The sequence below is a fragment of the Myxocyprinus asiaticus genome, chromosome 37, assembly GCF_019703515.2.
Source record: "Myxocyprinus asiaticus isolate MX2 ecotype Aquarium Trade chromosome 37, UBuf_Myxa_2, whole genome shotgun sequence".
In the NCBI taxonomy this organism is placed as follows: Eukaryota; Metazoa; Chordata; class Actinopteri; order Cypriniformes; family Catostomidae; genus Myxocyprinus; species Myxocyprinus asiaticus.
In genome coordinates, this window is record NC_059380.1 from 8,786,590 (window position 1) to 8,806,457 (window position 19,868).

General features: G+C 37.5%; 1 protein-coding gene across 2 annotated transcripts; it reads right to left on the reverse strand.

The window, feature by feature from the left end:
* Window positions 1-629: 629 nt before the first annotated feature.
* LOC127427829 (GTP-binding protein REM 1-like) lies at window positions 630-19,085 on the reverse strand. 2 transcript variants are annotated; one of them, XM_051675647.1, is made up of 5 exons: window positions 19,027-19,085; window positions 7,943-8,289; window positions 5,374-5,456; window positions 1,966-2,173; window positions 630-1,791 (listed from the first exon to the last, which is right to left on the reverse strand). In XM_051675647.1, the coding sequence occupies exons 2-5, from the start codon at window positions 8,271-8,273 to the stop codon at window positions 1,514-1,516; spliced, it is 900 nt and encodes a 299-aa protein (XP_051531607.1). In that variant the 5' UTR covers window positions 8,274-8,289; window positions 19,027-19,085; the 3' UTR covers window positions 630-1,513. The 2 variants fall into 2 exon arrangements, with proteins under 2 accessions (XP_051531607.1, XP_051531606.1); XM_051675646.1 differs by lacking the exon at window positions 19,027-19,085 and adding an exon at window positions 8,931-10,128.
* Between the last annotated feature and the right edge of the window lie 783 nt (window positions 19,086-19,868).

Consider the following 19,868-nt stretch of genomic DNA (forward strand, 5'->3'; position numbering starts at 1 on the left):
TCATAATAGGTAGAATTGCTTTGAGACCTTATACAACTGGGAATTCGGACCCATCCACTGAGAGGGTAATCTGATAATTTGAGAATTATTCCGCTTAATTGCACATAGTGGAGTACTAAACTGTCATCACACAGAGAGAGTCTGTGGAACTGGCCATAGCCTTTTTGATTGTACTTCTTTCTGAACATTGTTTCAGTGATTGGATTTCAATGACTGGTTCTACAGTTGTGTTGTGGGAAAGTCCTCTGAGCCACTGGACTGAATCTGAGAACAAGGAAAATAAGAGGGTGTTGAGGATAGCAACCACTCAAACTGGATATCTGAACTCTTCATTATTGTACAAATAATAGTACAAGGTCCAAGGTGAGGCTATGGAACATGAGCAATTCTTCCATAAAAAACTGCATTATAAACCTTATGCATGAACATACAAAATCCTCTTATTTAGTCAACTTAAGTTTTTGAAAGGAATGGCAGACCTATGACAAATCACTCACATATTAAACTGGTATTTGAAAAATAAAAAAGCAATAACTCAACAGATTGGGATTTAATAAAAAGAAGAAACTCAAAGTCATATAAATTTGTTAGTATTCATGCCAAAAATAATAAAACTGTTATTACGATTTCATAGTAATTTATTATTTTACAAATTTGGGACATCATATATTTACAAACCAACAACATTCAGTTGTACAAAAAACATTGTATCTCAATATCCAGTGACAAAGGATTAGACAAAAATACATTTAGAAAGAAATTGCCTGTAAACTATTATTCTTGTTTCTATTATAATTTCCTGCAAAATATCTGACACCATCATCATTTTATAGTTTACTAAGTTTACTGACTAACCTCTTTCAAATAAGCTGCAAAGAATCCAAGCGACAGGCTTATGGAGGATATTCACATGCCCTTTTTAAATGATGACTGGCATGTAGTACGTATTTTTATTAGAATAAACTTATACGTAAAAAAGCCCTCTGACCTTTTACTTTTCTAATGGGCTGTGCCTTTGTCATAGCAAATAATTAAGGGGTATATAAAAAGTACTTCCTTTGTTAGAAAAAAAAACAATAAAGGTGAAAATATTAGTTCTTTGAGAGAAAAACTGTATAAACAACACTGAATTAATTAATATTGCTTGTTAATTCTAACTATTGTCTATTCAGTCTGATAAGGCAAACATTGATAAAATGTTTATTAAAAAACAAAGTCCACATGTTGGGTGATATACAGTAAAAAACCTTTGGTTTAATTCAAACAACTATGAGACATCTGATCTATTGGATTGCAGAACAAGGATTCAGTAAAAACATCAATATTCCATTTTGTCATATTTGACAAATAAATAACAACAAAAATTGGAAAACAAAAATGTGTATAAATGTCCAAAGGTGGACATACAGTATCTGAAAGACCACAATGTTTCTTGTGCTTACATGAAACATGAAGAAACATGTGACCCAAAGTTCAAGGAATGAGAGTAGGCATAAATTATGCATCTTTGGGATCACAGCACTGCGAGGTCATGGCAGGATTTGGAGCGCACTTTCAGGGCCATCTTCTTGTTGTTCTTGGCCACCAGTCGATCCAGGAAGCGTCTGGCCTTCTTGGTGATGCTTTCTTGTCGCTTGTAGACAGAGCGTCTTCGCTCATTGACCTCTTTGCTGTCTCGTCGCAGTCGGATTTGCCTCACGATGCCCTCAAAGAGCTCATGAACATTGTGGTGGAGAGAGGCGGAAGTTTCTATAAACTTGCAGTCAAACACCACTGCGCAAGCCCGACCCTCTGCCACAGAAGACCAGGATTGTGTGAAACCATTGGTCTGACCCATAATACTTATTGCATTAGTCTTTTATGACATCATAACAGCCAGTCACACGGCTATCTGCAGTGTACTAAACAATTGTTCTCTCAGAAGATACACTGTGAAAAGCATAAGAATCAAAATGGTTCCCTCACCTTCTACTGCCACCTCTCGAGAGCGCACTAAGTCACTTTTGTTGCCCACAAGGATGATAGGAATGTTTTCAGCCTGCCGGATGCGTCGCAACTGGATTCTCAACTCTGAGGCACTCTCGAAGCTGTTGCGGTCGGTGATGGAGTAAACAATGATGTATGCATTGCCCACCTGCATGCAGTAATCCTGCACCCACTTCTCATCTTCCTCCTAAGGGTTAGGGTTAAAAAGTAGAGTTAAACACTTTAAAGTTGACGTGAAACATTTGCAACCCATTTTACTTGTGTAATGTGATGTACTGAATTTCAGAGTGAAACAGAATATATAGAGATAAAATGTAGGACGAGATTTGATTTTATCTATTAGGAATTGTTTGAATTGCGAAAAGTGGTCTCTATGGTTGAAGGGGAGGGGTTGAAGAAGTAAGAGAGCTTGGTGATTATGAATAATGCACAGTAAGTATGCATTAGGGATGAATGCAGCCTGATCTCATGAACATTATGTGACTGTGGCAACATTTTTGCTAAACGAAATTACGTGCCTTATTACATATTTCGCTGCATTTTCCCAGTGAATTGTCCAGCAGGGGGCGCCAAAAGCGAGTGGAATGGTGTTGTAATCAGACCTTTTTAAGGTTTTAAGGTGAATATTAGATGGAGGTTTCTGGACTACTTCTGGAGTAAAATGTACCTCCCTAACCTAAAACTTTAATCAAAAACTAACCAATAGTGTTCAAAAAGCAAATAAAAGGTAACCAAATGGATATCCTTACCCTAAACCAACACCTAAACCTAACCGATAGTGTCCAAAAACAAAATACAAAATGTGAAAAGCACATTTTCTGAAGCACTCACGTAATTTCGTTTCACTTCTGTGACACTTTCATTTCACGTGTTAGTTTGCATGCTTGGCTGGGCTCGAACTGCGGACTTCTAAGTTCAAAGCTGATCCCGCTGGAATAATTGAGTAAATGTATGTGGGTCTGTAATAAAAGCATTAAAATGTATAATTTTTAAAATGATGCGTTATAGTAAGCGTGTTACCATATCATAACATAGTATGTACGTGTGAGTAATAGTTTGAAAAATAAGTGTTTTTAATAACCTGGTCTCATAGTGAAAACATGACTCTATATACATTTTTGCAAAACCTGTCATGAGGTACAATTCCCTGCAGTTTCCAGAAGAAATGAGCACTAGAAGTGCTACAACAACTGTGTGTTTTATTCACTTTCACTCAAATCATGACATTATGGCTGATTATGAATTTATAAATACTTGGCGGCTATTTTATGATATCGACACACTTTTACTCAAACACATCTTTTAAAAACAATACATTTGAATACTTTTATCACAGACTCACCTACATATATACACTTATTCATATACAGATAGCTTGTGCGGTAGTTCATCTGATAGGGCGTTGTACTTAAAAAAGGAGGACCGCAGTTCAAGTCCAGCCATGAACTCAAGCTGACATGTGACATTATGGAGTCATAGAAACAGCACGAAAGGAGGTGGTTGCTTCAGATAATGTGTTTTTAAATTTCGCTTCTGCATTTTAAAACACTAATGGTTAGATTTAGGCATTGATAAGATAAGGATGTCTTTTTTGAACTTCTCATATATATTTTAAAACACTAACACCTCGTCCTAACCAAACACGACACAATAAGTTTCCAGTGACAAGCCATATGCCTGTCCGCACCAGACGCGACACTGCGATATTCATACAATAAAATGAGGATTATTGACAATAAAATGTAGAAATCAGAGCAATCACAGATGGAACAGTGCGTTTATTGAACGCAACTAATTTTCTCACTTGATGCTTTCTACAGCAAGGCCCGAGGGAATAAATACACAATCACACACATACACAAGGCAGAGTTACTTTATTAATTGCATCCTTCTTCAGTCGAACAATTACAAGCTGTTCTGAACCGGCTAATGAGATGTCGGCTTTAATATACTGCAATAAGAATAATTTTACACCTATTTGTTGACTGTGCTGCCTGGCGCATCGTCGCAGAAATAGAAACCATTTAAAAAATAGAAAGCCCTGTTGCTCGTCGTGTGTCGTGGCTGGTTCTGACAAAAACTCTGATTAACATGGAAAAGATACCTTTTATCGCGTGTCGCGGCGTCGCGTCTGGTTAGGACACAGTGTAATGTTTAAGTTTAGGTGTTGATTTGGTAAGGATGTCTTTTTTAAACATCTCATTTATATTTTAAAACACTATTGGTTATGTTCAGGCAAAAGTTTTAGGTTAGAGAGGTATATATTTTAAAAATAAAAATAAAAATTCACCTTTAAACCGTGTCTGAAGACGACACCATTATACTTGCATTTGGCGCCCCCAGCTGGACATTTCACCGAAAACCTGCAGCCAAACGTGTTATACAGCATGTAAATTTCATGAGACCAGGCTTGTTTCTAAAGTCATAATCAGCTGTTGCAGTCATGATTTGTGTGAAAGTGAATAAAATGTACAGTTGTTGTTGCGCCTCTAGTGTTCATTTCACCAGGAAACTGCGACAGAACATAGAATATGGCTCGTAAAAGTAAGTTTGCATAAAAATTTTTATAGTAACGTTAATTCTATAAGACTAGGTTGGATAAATGACAGACAATTCAAAGCTGTGCCTTGAGAAAAATTCTTTATCTTTGTAAACAATACTTGAGTCCAAAAAATCCTAGTTGCCAGACAGACCTCACAAAAAAAAAAAAAAAAAAAAAAGAGTCATCGATAGCGATGTAATTAGGCCCCAGTGTGATCAGTGTACTCATCTGCATGGTCAACAGCAAAAGCCAGCTGTAAGCTGCTTGCTCTCTGCAGGGCATCACTCATTGTCAGTGGAGTTTGGCACTGGCACTGAGTGGCTATTTTCTCCCACAACACTGGACAAAGGGTGTTGTGGCCCTGTAGGTGGGACTTGTGTTTGCAGCTCAGAGAAAAAACATGTGTGACAGAGGCAGACACATGCAATCCTCCAAGGACCAAATGCCTTCCGACTTTCTTGTTTCACACGTAGTAGTTCACCAAGTAGTTTATATTGCTGACGCTGGTTACAGTAAACTGATTATAAATACAGTGGCACCAAAAAGTGATTGGACACTTAAGCAAATCTTAAAAATATATGAATGCCTTTGCATTACATAACAAAATATCAAATGTTACATTTATTTTAAAGATAGCACAAGCACACTTTTCAAAACATGGTAAAACAGTACATATAACTAAGTGGAACCTGTCCATAGTTAATGTGATGAACTACACCTGTGGTTATTCTGCAAGGAAACCTTTTGTATCCAATGCAATGAAATGTATACATTCTTAAGTGTGACTTAAGTGTCCTATCTTGTCCAAATACTTTTTTGTATTTTGATGTACGATGTTTCCATACCTGTTTTTCTGTTTCCCATGTGTCCATCACAAACAGGGTTGTCTCCTCCCCATCCACTATAAGGGTTCTTTCATATGTGTCCTCTATAGAAACACACAAAGTTTCTTCAGCATTTGTAGTCAACTCATTTATAGCATGTAAAGTAATGTTCAAATCACTTTACATCAATTTGACATCTAAAATAAGGAAAAAAGCAAGTGAAACAGTGATAGTATACAGACTTACAGAACAGAACTGCCAAGCATAGACGCTAAAAACAACTGTTGGAGTTAATGTGTTTATCTGTGCATGCTGCTATGTTTTTCATAATCACAAGCATGAAAAATGAATGTGAAGGAGAATAGTGGAAAAAGCACTGAGCCGTGTCTACTTTAAACTGATGGCGTAGCTAGTTTGACAAGAAGATAAAAACACACTTTGCTCTTGGGTGAAACAGGTCTTATCTCATTTTTCCACTTTAAATCAACTCAACACTTTTAAAGAACACTACAATATATATAGCACTTAAGGACAAACTTGGCCATGACTTGAAACATGTGAATTCAAGAAAGAAGAATAACAGTGTGCTTACTCAACTTCAAAACTTTGTGTCACTTAACATCTAAATGTTAACGTCAAATCGAAATTATAATTGAGAAATGCCCTACAGAGACTACTGGAAATTGCACTACAGGTGTGCTTAACTGCATAAGGCTAATGCACAATTCATCGGTTTGATATGATTATTTAATACTATGGCCAGTAAAATGATTTAATACAAATACAATTGCAAAATAATCAAAACAAATGTGTCACCTAGGCAAATCCACTCAACGTAAAATCAAAAGAGTTTTCAAGAGAGCTGATATAACAGTATCAAAAGAATATAACATAGATCCAACAGTATCACAAAACCTTCTTATCAAGAATATTCAGATTCTTCAGGTTCTTAATGAACTAAAAATATTTATCAATGCCTTTATATACAGTAATATTGTGAGACACTTTCATAAGAAAGCACCTACTAAGAACATACAGTACATGTAATATGACCATTTCTTACTTTGTCTACAATCTGCTGAGGTGATTATAGCTTTAGTTTGAGAGATTCCAAGTCATGCAACTTAAAGGAATATTCCGGGTTCAATACAAGTTAAGCTCAATCGACAGCATTTGTGGCATAATATTGATTAGCACTTGTTATACCACACCACAAAAATTCATTTTGACTTGCTCCTCCTTTAAAAAAAAAGCAAACATCTGGGGTATAGTGAGGCAATTACAATGGAAGTGAATGGGGGCCAATTTTGGAACGTTACAATACTCACTTTTTTAAAAATATAGCCAAACACAAGACATAAACAATATGCGTGTGTACATGATTTGAATGTGATAAAATCACTTACTATCCTTTTCTGTGTAAAGTTATAGCCAATTTTACAACTTCGTTGCCATGACGATGTAATATCAACAAACACTAAAACCATAAAATGACTGTAAAAATGACAATTTAAACATTTCAAATAATACATGAGTTTTAACAGAAGAATTAATTTAAGTGCTTTTATAAAATTATTAGCTTCACATTTCTGCCTTTAAACCCTACAAAAATTCACCCCATTCACTTCCATTGTAAGTGCCTCACTGTAACCTCAATTTATTTTATTTTTTTTAGTAAATGAAGGACGAGTCGAAATACATTTTTGTGGCAATCAACATTATGCCACAAATGCTGTCGAATGAGCTTAACTTGTATTGAACCCCGAATATTCCTTTAATGCAAAGCAAAAATATCAAAAACTGCTTTTGTTTTAGGTCAAACAGAAAAATAGCCCACTAACATGTCTACACTACACTGATACAAGGATCAATATACAGACATTAGGCTGTCAATTAAATGATGTTACAGCATGATGCTCTGCTCAGGTCAAAGCCAAAATAGCCAGCAGACATAAGGTCATATGCCATTAACACAAAATCAATATATAGGTCATATAGGCGGACGTACATCTACTGCTTTCATAAATGCACTTGGTGTAGTTGTGGTGGAGACACACTCTTTTGTGTACTACCTATTAAAGTCATTTTGTAATGAAAGTTTAGCAGAAAGGTCTCTGGTGGAAAAGGACAGTCTTAAGTGTCAGTCATAATGGACTGTTTCACACCCTCGGGCCACCAAGAGAATAATTATTCAGCACATACCACACATTATGCCCCTGCAAAGCTGAAAGCCTGTGCTTAAAACAGGCCACAATGCTCCAGACAATGACTGGTACACAAATCAATGTACTGTATGTACTGTTTGCTCTGATTGATGTGTTAATCAATACTGCCATACAATTAATGTTTCAGGATCAATCGTGACACGTGATAATTTGTGAATACAATCAATCATGCAGACCTAACAGTTAAGCAAAGGTTATTTGAGGCACTGTAATGCTACAAGCTTCTACAGTAGTGCTGCGTGAATAAGCTCTTTTTACAGTTTCAACATTAAGCTGATAACAATTCAAATGAACGGCTGTCAACTAATATATTTATATATTCATAATATGCATAACATAAATTAAAATGCCTTTAATATTTATACCTCCAATGTGCTTGTGGGCATCCTTCTCCTGTATTCCGGCAAAAATGCTGGCAAGGCTTGACTTTCCCACCCCGTGGTCCCCCAACAAAACCACACGATAAAGACATTCTGCACCAGAGCTGTCCGATTCCGAGTCTGAAGACCAGTTGGCCTGTGAGTGGATGCTCTTGTCTCCGGGCTGGTATGAGGCTGACTGGGCGAGCGGAGGGTGATACGGGTCAGTCGAGGGGTCTCTGTCTCCCTGGCCCGCTCGACGAGAGGAGGGAATGGGAGTGCTCGCTCTTCTCCTCAGTGGTTCCTTTCCCTCTTTCTGTGTGTTGAGTGTCATCATATAAACATAGGTGTGCCTGTTGTAATGATGGGGAAATAATTACTCACTGAGCACTTTTTGCCCTTTTTTTTTTAATTTTTTTTTTTACACTTTCCTGTATTTAATTCATTGCTATTTCATAGTTTTGATTAATTGCACATACACAACCAGTCATAAGTTTGAACACACCTACTCATTCTTTATTAGTAGCATTTCTCACATTTTACAATAATAGTAACTAAAACTATGCACTAACACAAATGGAAGTAATGTCAGACAAATCAAAACCATCTAATATTTTAGATACTTCAAATTAGCCACCCTCTGCCTAGATTAAGGTGCCAACTTCATGCCACCTGAGATGTTTTTTAAACAGTATTGAAAGGAGTTCCCATGTATGCAGGTCACTTGTTGTGGATCCAAGTCATCCATTAAAAAATAAAGAATTAAAATCTAGTCTGTACAAAAATGCATATGCACAATTTATATTTGTCTACAAAACTAATTTTAGGCATTTAAGCATAAGCCTTTCAAACAAAAGATTTTTAAGATAATAAGAAACCTTAATTCAGTTCAAGTGTCTCCAAATTATTGACTGGTAGTGTACATCATTTAAATGCATGCATTATATTTATATCTGCATGCAATAATAAATATTAGAATTTGAAGTGTACTCACGACCATGCCCATAAACGAATGCTTTACTCCTGTCGCTTATACTCCAAAGGATAAAGGATCATATCAGCAAATAGGATTAAGTTTAAAGCTACTGTGAACTGTAACTGGACTTTTCTCCCAGGCAGAGAATCACTCAGTTTGGGGGCAGTGGAGTTTGCCTGATGTCTAGGCTGCGCAGAAACGCTACACCGCTGCAGTCATGGCAACAGCCCGATGAGTTCCACGACGCTTTTAAAAATTCAAGAGCGGAATCAAGCATTTCTGTCTCTCATCCCTCGAGCTGTCACACACTCAGCTGTCCCATCACGCGCCTTGAAACGTTCCCGCGCGCTTGGAAAAACATCGGTGAGTTCACCTCTGTGACCTTTCACTAACTCGATCTCATCACAGGCAATAATAACGAGTCTTAATCGCGACTTTTCGCCTTTGAGCGTCACCCCTGAAGTTGCATGTCTGTCTGCTGTCTTTGTGATTAAATACAGGTGGGCTCCTGTTGCCAACTCAGCTCAACCCCAGTGCGCGCGGAGCTGCGAAACGTGCCTTATGTTTATATTACTCACATGATCCATAAACACAGCTCAGCAAATGGACTGTAAGTCTCGTGGGTCCTCGGCTAGCGTCTTTTAACCTCATCCAGGGCCACGAAAAGTTATAATGTCTCTTTTTAGCACCGTCCCACTCCAACAACATGACGTAGTTCATCTGTCATTTCCTGCTTAATGCTGTGCAGAGATATAATTTCTTATCAGGTTTTCATTAGTCACATGTCTTGCAAAATGACTGTTGAACGCATCTTAATTTAATGATGTTATCATTGGGAAGTCGTGCAATGAGAACACCAAATTCTGATTCAGCTATAAATGCTCCTCTTCTTTAGGGACAAACATCTAAAGCTCACTGATTCTTGAGATAAGGGACAAAACATGTCTTACATACAAAAGTCATCTTTATGTTAAAAATCAAGAAATTAATAATAATAAAAATACTGGAAAAGTTAAATCTAAAGGGCATTCATTGCTTAGATTTTTAAATAATTTCATTAAAATTTTTAAAATGCATACTTCATACTTGAAGCACATGTAGCTTAACCTGTCCTCAGCAGGAGGTCACAAAATGCCAAACAAAGTGTTTACAAATGCAACAAATTAATAAATATAACTACAAAATGAAAGGTATGGATCAACACATAAAGTAAACTTTAAATGATATTTTCCATAAAAAAAAAAAAAAAACAACCTATCAAAGTTGTGTCCTCACTTTGCGTCAACTCCGTCAGATTGTTTTATATTCCTGAATAAATCAGACAATGTCATGGTCAGCTATGACTCTGAAGACTCCTTTACCACTTCCTGCTCATGCTAGATGCAACAGTAGGACATGTAGTCTGGTATGTTTTATATATATATATTAAACAATATTGAAGTCTCTGCAGTCACAGCTTCAACATGTCAACTCTGCCATCCCATTATGATAATGTCTATTGTGGAATTGTGGAATAATTTTGGCATTTTATTTTAGGTTATAGAGGAAGAAAAAAACTAAATTGCTCCAGTGTACAACACATGGTTAAGATGGAAAAATATTCAATTTTGTCAACTCCATTAGAATTTTCAAAATAGTGAGAAAACAGAAAAAAGTATAGAATGTATTTTATCACTTGACTCCTTTACTTAACACTAATATTAGATAATTAAAGACTTCACACTCTTGTTCGACAGATCAAATTAAAACAGCATGCTTTTTAGTGTCTCACAGAGTTGACACAAATTACAGTAAGATGTAGCTGTATGTTAATGTATGAAGAGAATAAATGTAATTTTTTTAGAAAAAAAGCATTATTATAAAAACCTATTTCCTTACATGATTCGTTAGCTGAGACCTTTCTCTACAAATATGTCCATTTCAAATTAATTTAGTATTAAAAAATAAAAACTAAGATTTTAAACATGTTTTGTCTCTTATCTCAAAAATCTGTGCGCTGTTTCTTTTATTTGTGATTGCGCAATATTCTAATGAATCTTGTAACTTTGTTGCATCTATCTAGTAAGCTATTAAAATTTTACTTATTGAGAAAATAAAGAGTCACAAATTCTTTTAATTATTAAATAGAGAAAAGGGATCTTGCTCAGATCTTTCCATTTTTACCAGGAATTTGTATATCTCTGAGGCACAGCTGAATCTTTTCCAACTGAAACAACAAAAGTAATCAAACCATTCACCCGTACACTGGGGTGCTGAAATCCATAACTGTTTACAGACCAGGCCTTGTTCCCACATTTCAGTTAATTACATCGATGTCACCAAACGACTGTTTCAAAGTTGACAACAAATTTGCAAAGTGGCTCATAAATACTCCATTTACAAGTAAAAAGCCATATATAGTCAAAAATTGAGGCACTGGAATACTTTGAGGATTACTGACACTTCAAAGTGTGATTAACTCTTGCTTGCTGACTGGTCCCAGACTGAAACTTTGCAAACAAAATTAAAAGTATTGTGAATAATTTAATAAGCTATAGTTTTTAATATAAATTGGTGCCCTCTAATTAATCAGAAAGGGTTTCAGATGCACATATTAAGATTTTGCCACGTCTAGATTTTCTCCAAAACCTTTCAAGACAACTTTAAGTATGCTAACATGGAAGAAAACACTGAGAATTCAAATTTTGCATACCAAATAAATGTGGTCACTTCTGCTTAACATAGCTTGTGTAGTCTGTGATACAACAGCACTCAGTTGATATGCAGTTGCATGTCTAAAGGCATATCAATCAATCATGACACATGCATTACCGTGTCATTTTGTAATATGTCATGTTTTTAAAAAGTTCATAAAACAAACTGAAAACAAAGACTTAAATTTACAAATAAGTAAAGATTTGTAAAATTGTTTTGCTCAGAGTTAAACAATTTAATGAAGTGGTTCCATTCATTTTTTTTTTTCTACTACAGCAGCTCAAGCGAGAACTCAAAAAGGTATTGCCTTCAACAGGGCTATATGGGGAGTAAATCCTCTTGTGGTATATTAAGATAGACATCCATATCTGGACTACACCTAAAATGCAGAGAAAACAGTGACAGTAAAAGTATAAAGTCATTATACAACCTTAGAAATGTGGCAAAACTATGGTTTTCATGTCGTAACGATTTAGAAGTGCTTATTCAGATTACCATTTAAGGCATATGAAAGATCCTGCCATTAACGTTTCGATTTATGATATACTTTAAGTTCTTCATTTTGCACAATCAACCTCTATACTAACCAGGGGTGTTTGTGCACCAAGGCCCAAAATACATACTGCATGAAACGCTTTATAATTATCAATGGAGTGATACTTTGATACATTTTGATACAAAATAAACAATTAAGTAAGGATAAACTTTTTGACAGTTGTTTGCCTGCTTGAGAACAAAGAGCTGCACAATATCATGAAAAAGAAACAAACTTGCCAGTTTTGAATAAGCAAAGTTTCTCCCCAAATTGACCCTGAGGGGGTGTCTGCGCATAGGGAGTTATGGCTAACAGTCTAACAGCTGTGGCTAGGATGTCTGTAAATCAGGATGCAAACAAAACTCCTTATGGAACATCTGCCATTAAACATAGTCCCCAAAGCCTGAGACAGTCTGTTTAAGACAGGAAACATGAGAACTTTCTCTGCTGGGGCTCGAGACATCTGCAGATACTAAACCCATGTCCCTGTCATGAGCTGAGCAGGAAATCCCAGATCTGTTTATCATTATCTCCATTTAATGGAAACCTTTATAATTTGGAGCTCATGAAACCAGTGTGACATGACATGTGAAAATCCTAAATGTTTTTGCTTGTTTCCACATTCCTTGTCCCCTAGGCCGAAACACTTTAGGACCGAAGTCCCAAATGAATAAATCTTAACAGTGATAACAGGTCCCATGGGTGTAAGTGGTTGTGCATACATTCAGTTATCATTTCTGTGGTTTGCTGACTCTTGAAATAAAGTGTCTGATTGTTTTGGAGATTTGACTGATTGTCATGGAGAGGAAATTGTCATAGTGTTTTGGAACAGACTGTTGGGAAATGTGAAACCTTCATTAACCTTTAATGGACGCCGGGGATTCCATGTATGCACTGCATTCTCTTGTTCTTCATTTATCTTTAAGATGGCCTTTGGAGTCTTTTGCAAAACGGTGTAATATAACACTGTCTCCAATAGCTCAATACCAATTTTCTAAACCATGCCTTTATTTGAAAGTAGAGCGGGTGGGATTCCCTACCCTGTAAAAAATGTCTGCATTAAAAACAAACATAAATTGGTTAACGAGTAGTTACCGTAAAATATACGTTAACATTTTTTATATATTTAAAAAGACAATACATGTAGTTTTACGGTAAAATGTTGTAAAAATAAAAAATTTTAGATGTAAAAAGTATGATTTTCCCATATAATTAATGGTTAAAATTTATATTATGTTTAACAAGAGAGTACATGTACTTTTTACGATAAATTCTTGTTAAATTTACAGTAAAAAACAGTAATCAGTCATTACCAGAACTCCCTGCATGACCCATTACATTTAATTATATTTTATGGGAATAGTTATGTTTCTTCTTATTTTCAATATCAGTTATGTACTTTGGGATGTTCTTTGTTATATTTGATGTAGTTTAGTTAATGTTTATTGCATAATTTTAATTTCACATGTGTTACCATGATGGTGTTAAGTGTTTGTTTGAGTGAGACTCTGTCTCTACATGTTTATTGGTCATTCCTGGAAAGGCCACTATTGATGAAATTCATGTCATCATGTGCCCTTCTATATAACTATGGTGATTAACAATACAGTATAAAGTGAAAGGCAGATTTTTACACTTTCAGAAGGTTAATATATTAAGTTTATCATTTAATAATATAAACGATGGTACTGCACAGTAAAATATACTATAAAAACAAGAGTTTTAAACTGTAAAATTTACAGGATGTTCTGTAATAATAATCATTCTGGCAACCACAGGAGACAGTTTTTTGTGTTTGTTTTTTGGTAAAAAACTACCAGCAATTTTTCCAGACTGATCACTTCGTGAATTTGGCAACAGTTGAAAGTTTTGCTGCTGAAATCAGTATGCATTTACCGAAATTCGAATCACTGCCAAAAAAAATGCAACTTCAGAATTGTGCTCACCATTTGTTTCTGTGAGCGCGATTACTTCCTGGTTCTGACAGGACCAAAACTCGTGTTTCAGAGGTTGCTAGCTATCATTAGTGCCAGAGGGAAATATGTTCATTGATGAATTGTTGCAAAAATGTGATGGGAATGGTGCTTGTTAGTAAATGGGCTGAAAGGGATTGATTTAAGTGTACATAAACTTTTGGAAGCAACATTTTGATATTTTTTTTAATCTTATTTGCAAAGCTGGAGCCCCTTTACATTTACATTTATGCATTTGGTAGATGCTTTTATCCAAAGCAACTTACTGTGTATTCAAGGGTATACATTTTTGTCAGTATGTGTGATCCCTGGAAATTGAACCCACCACCATGACATTGTTAGCACCATGCTCTACCAGTTTACTGGTACACTATGTGAACATAGGAACACTGAGCTACAGGAACACTTGTAGTGGCATCATTCAAGATAGTGAGGATAGTAAAAGTGCTAGTCATCGTGCATTTATGTATAGCTTGTTTCTGAATAACCCCTTTGAATTTGAACTATCATTGATTGTGTGCTGTTGGTATGTTGTTTGGGAACGCCTTAAAGAAGTTTGCTACAACCCCAATTCCGAAAATGTTGGGACAGAATGAAAAATGCTAATAAAAACAAAAAGGGATGATTTGTAAATTATATTCACCCTTTTTTATACTGAAAGCACTACAACTGCACATTATATGATGTTTTTCCTTGTGAATTTTTTTTTTTTTTTAATGTACAGTAATTTCAAATCAGATGATTGCAACACACTACAAAAAAGTTGGGTCAGTTGAGTGTTTACCACTGTGTAACATCACCTAATAACACTTATTAAGCATATAGGCACTGAAGACAAAAGATGAAGTTTAGAAAGTGGAATTTTCCCCCATTCATCCATTATGTAAGTCTTTAGCTGCATAATTGTACGGGGTCTTTGTTGCCGTATGGTGTGCTTCATAATGCACCACACATTCTCAATTGGAGATGGTCAGGACTGCAGGCAGGCCAGTCTAGCACCCACACTCTCTGCTTCACAGCCATGCACTTGTAATCCGGAAAGTATGTGGTTTGGAGTTGTTCTGCTGGAAAATGCAGGGATGTCCCTGGAAAAGATGGTGCTGGATGGCAGTATATGTTGCTCCAAAATTTGTACAAATCTGTCTGCATTCATGGTGTTCTCACAGGGCACTGACACACCCCTGACCCATACAGACACTGGCTTTTGGACCTGATGCTGATAACAGCTTGGATGGCCCTTTTCCTCTTTGGCCCGGATAGCACAACAGCTTTGTTTTTCAAAAACTATTTGAAATGTGGACACTTCAGACCAAAAAACACAGTTCCACTGTTCTACTTCCCATCTAAGATGAGACCGAGCCCAGAGAAGTTGGCAGAGCTCTGGACAGTGTTGATGTAGGGCTTCTGCTTTGCACAGTAAAGTCTTAACTTGCATCTGTGAATGCAGCAGCAAGTGGTGTTGACTAACAAAGGTTTACTAAAGTTATCCCAAGCCCATGCTCATGATATCCATTAAAGATGAATGATGTTTTTTAAGTCAGTGACGTCTAAGGGATCAGAGATCACACACATTCAGAAGTGGTTTTCATTTTGCCCTTTACGCACTGAGATTTGACCATATTCCTTGAATCTTTTAACTATATTGCGCACTCTAGAGGGTGAAATGCCCCAAATCTTTCCAATTTGTCTTTGGGGGACATTGTTCTCCAAAATCTGTTGGCAAATTGACAAGTCTCGAATGATCCTTGCTCTTGAAGGACTAGGCTGTTTTTGGAGGCTCCTTATATACTATGACATGATTGCCTCACCTGTTTAACATCTCCGGTTTCACATCACCTTGTTATTTTAACTCATCAAATTTTTATGTCTTAAATTGCCCGTCTCAACTTTTTTGGAGCGCGTTACAATCATCTGATTTGAAATTACTGTACATTTTCAAAAAACAATGAAATTCACAAGGAAAAACATCATATTATGTGTAGTTGTAGTTCTTTCAATATAGGAAAGGTTGAATATAATTTACAAATCACGCCTTTTTGTTTTTATTAGCATTTTTCATACTGTCCCAACTTTTTCGGAACTGGGGTTGTAAGTGTTGCTGTTCTATATCTTTTTACGAGTCACTTCACTTCACTTCACTTTTATTGTCACACAACCATATACACAAGTGCAATGGTGGGTGAAAGTCTTGGGTGCAGTTCCGAGCAACATAGCAGTCATGACAGTGATGAGATATAGATGAGACATATACCAATTTACAATAAACAGATTTACACATCACAATTTACATATCTAATATACACATAATTACACACAACACAATATACAAATAATAATATACAATATTGTACAGTATACAATACACACAATATAGAATACACATACACACAATATAGAATACACAATATACAAAAAATAGTATATATTGTATATATAAAATATACAGTAGGTTGTATTATACTGTATTGACATTCAGGCTGTCGGTTGATAGTCAGTTGCCAGTGTGTTGTTAAGAGAGAATATAATTTAAGACAGTCCAGTGTGAGATAATAAGATTAATAAAGTGCAGTGCTGATGTATATTGATCGTGAGAGATCAGAAGTCTGATTGCTTGGGGGAAGAAGCTGTCATGAAGTCGGCTGGTGCGGGTCCTGATGCTGCGATACCGCCTGCCTGATGGTAACAGTGAGAGCAGCCCATGGCTTGGGTGGTTGGAGTCTCTGATGATCCTCCGAGCTTTTTTCACACACCGCCTGGATTATATGTACTGGAGGGAGGGAAGCTCACCTCCGATGATGTGTCTGGCAGTTCGCACCACCCTTTGCAGGGCTTTGCGGTTGTGGGCGGTGCTATTGCCGTACCAGGCAGTGATGCAGCCAGTCAGGATGCTCACTACAGTGCTGGTGTAGAACCGTGCGAGGATGTGGCGGTTCATTCCAAACTTCCTCAGCCATCTCAGGAAGAAGAGGTGCTGATGAGCCTTCTTCACAACGGCCTAAGTGTGGACGGACTATGTGAGTTCCTCAGTGATGTGGACACTGAGGAACTTGAAGCTGCTGACTCTCTCCACCGGTGCTCCATTGATGGTGATGGGACTGTGTTCTCTGTCTTTTCTCCTGAAGTCCACCACAAGCTCCTTTGTCTTGCTGACATTGAGGGAGATGTTGTGCTCATGACACCAGCGTGTCAGAGTGAGCACCTCCTCTCTGTAGGCCGTTTCATCATTGTCAGTGATCAGACATACCACCTGTCGTATCATCAGCAAACTTAATGATGGCATTGGAGCTATGTGTTGCCACACAGTCATGTGTGTACAGGGAATACAAGAGTGGGCTAAGAACACAGCCCTGTGGGGCTCCAGTGTTGAGGATCACTGATGAGGAGATTCACCCGTCGGAAGGATCGGGTTACATCCGCTACAGAGACGGAGAGTGAACTAACCTCTGTAGCTTCGGCCGTGAGAGCTCTCTCCGCGTGTTATTTCCCTCGAAACGAGCATAAAAAGTATTTAGGGTGAGAGGCAGCAGTGTTCATGGCAGAGTTTTTATTCCCTTTAAAGTCTGTGATGATATTAATTCCCTGCTTCTAGAGTTGGTGGTGTTAAACTGTCCTTCAATCTTGTCCCTGTACTGGCGTTTGGCTGCTCTGATAGTTTTGCAGGGTGCATAACTGGCTTGTTTATGTTCCTCCGCATTCCCGGAATTAAAAGCGGAGGTCCGCGCATCAAGTGCAGCGCGAACATCGCTATTTATCCATGGCTTCTGGTTGGTGTAGGTCCGTATTGTTTTGGTCGGAAAAACATTCTCTATGCACTTTCTGATGAAACACGTTACGCTATCAGCGTACATCTCAATGTCGTCATCAGAGGCGGACCAGAACATCTCCCAGTCCGCGTGATCAAAACTTGTAGTCTTGCTTATAATCCATACAGTTCCTTGAGTGCCCGGTCTATGTTGGCTTGTGGGGGGATGTACACAGCTGTGATAATGACCGTTATGAATTCCCTCGGTAGCCAGAATGGTCAACACAGAACCATGAGAAATTCCAGATCAGGAGAGCAGAAAGACTTGATAGAATGTACATTCCTCTGATCACACCAGGATTTGCTGACCATAAAACATACACCACCACCTCTGCTTTTACCTGAGAGGTCTTTCGCTCTGTCTGCTCGGTGCACGGAGAACCCCGTGGGTTCGATGGCTGAATCTGGAATCTCAGCAGACATCCAAGTTTCTGTAAGGTTGATAATGCAGCAGTCCCTCATCTCTCGTTGGAAAGAGATCCGCGCTCTCAGCTCACAGAGCTTGTTGTCCAGAGACTGAACATTTGCCAGTAGAATACTGGGTAGCGGGGGTAGATTTGCATGGCGTATTACTCTGATGAGAACGCCGGCTCTATTTCCCCTTTTCCTTCTGCGTTTTCGCGGCCAGGCTGCCCAGACAAAGGGCTCCGCTGGCATGTTTGTGAACAGCGGGTTGGCATTGAGGAATTTAAAGACCGGTTTTCGGTGTGCTATTGCAGAACCAATGTCCAAAAGTGTTTGTCTGTCATAGACAATAAGGCAGACAACATCCAAGACAAAAAAACATAGAACTGTGAACAAAACAAACAAAAAACTGCAGTGTTGTGCCGGAGCTCGCAACGCAGCAGCCATACTCGGCGCCATCTTGAGTCAACAAGAGTCAGGTCATACTAACACTGTCAGACATTTTGAAGGGTTTATTGAACTTCCTTTCAAGTGGCCAAATTAATAAGAATTTTTCTGTGCAACTGCAATTATATTATAACTTATGAACGCATGCTTAAACTGAAGAGCTTGGTTTTTGCATTACTTGAGGATGTTAAAACTCTGTTCTGCGTTTGTAATAAGGAAGCTGTTTGCCTTAATAACTTAAGGTCTTCATCCACTTACTTATCTGATTTTAGCAAAGCATATGGAAAGATCTCTCTCCTGATGTTTGGTCTTGATAGTTTCAGTTCCTGGATACTCTTCATTAGCTCTTTGTTCTTCTGCTTCAACTTCATTATCTCTTTAAAAAACAATCAGATTTATATAAAAACACAGATCAAGAACAATCATCCGAGTTCAACTTTGTAACCATATCTTAGACAACTGGGAGTAACTTTTGGTTGTGCACAATGTAAAGCACTTTGATTTCTAAATAAATAAATTCTACTTATCACCTTTCTGTACATGTGAATCTCTTTCCTCAATGCGTGGTTATGAGAAGCCATCAGTTTGACAAAGGGAGGGATGCTAGATTCATGTCTCTAATAATCAAAACAAAGAGAGGTTTTCTAATGCTCCTAAAGTCAAATATTATTAAAGGAATATTCCGGGTTCAATACAACTTCAGCTTAATCAACAACATTTGTGGCTTAATGTTGATTTCCGCAAAAACTAATTTTGACTTGTCCCTCCTTTGGATTAAAGTGAGGCATTTACAATATAACTGTCATGGTTCCGGCTTATCTGCCGGTTCCTTTTGTGTGTCTGTGTGTTTTCGTTCGCCTCGTGTGTTTTCCTTTGCCTCGGGAGCGGAGCAATCAGCATTTCCTTGGAGACGCTCGTTTGCGCTGCTCACGAGGTAATCGCCCCCACCTGTGTGTCATTACCGCTGTGTATTTATTTCCCACTCGTGCCTCGTCTAGTCACCAGATTGTTCCCGTTTGTTTTTGGTGTGCAGTCTTGCCTTCCTTTTGGTTTGTTTTCACCTTTGTTTCTCTCAGTATTTTCCAGTGTGGATTCGGTGG

Excerpts from the sequence above, each read along its gene's own strand:
- LOC127427829 (XM_051675647.1), bottom strand. The coding sequence starts at position 8,273 with ATGATGACACTCAACACACAGAAAGAGGGAAAGGAACCACTGAGGAGA. Across the intron at positions 2,174-5,373 it reads CATGGGAAACAGAAAAACAG|GAGGAAGATGAGAAGTGGGT; the intron begins GTATGGAAACAT and ends CCTAACCCTTAG. Across the intron at positions 1,792-1,965 it reads TCGAGAGGTGGCAGTAGAAG|AGGGTCGGGCTTGCGCAGTG; the intron begins GTGAGGGAACCA and ends CTTCTGTGGCAG.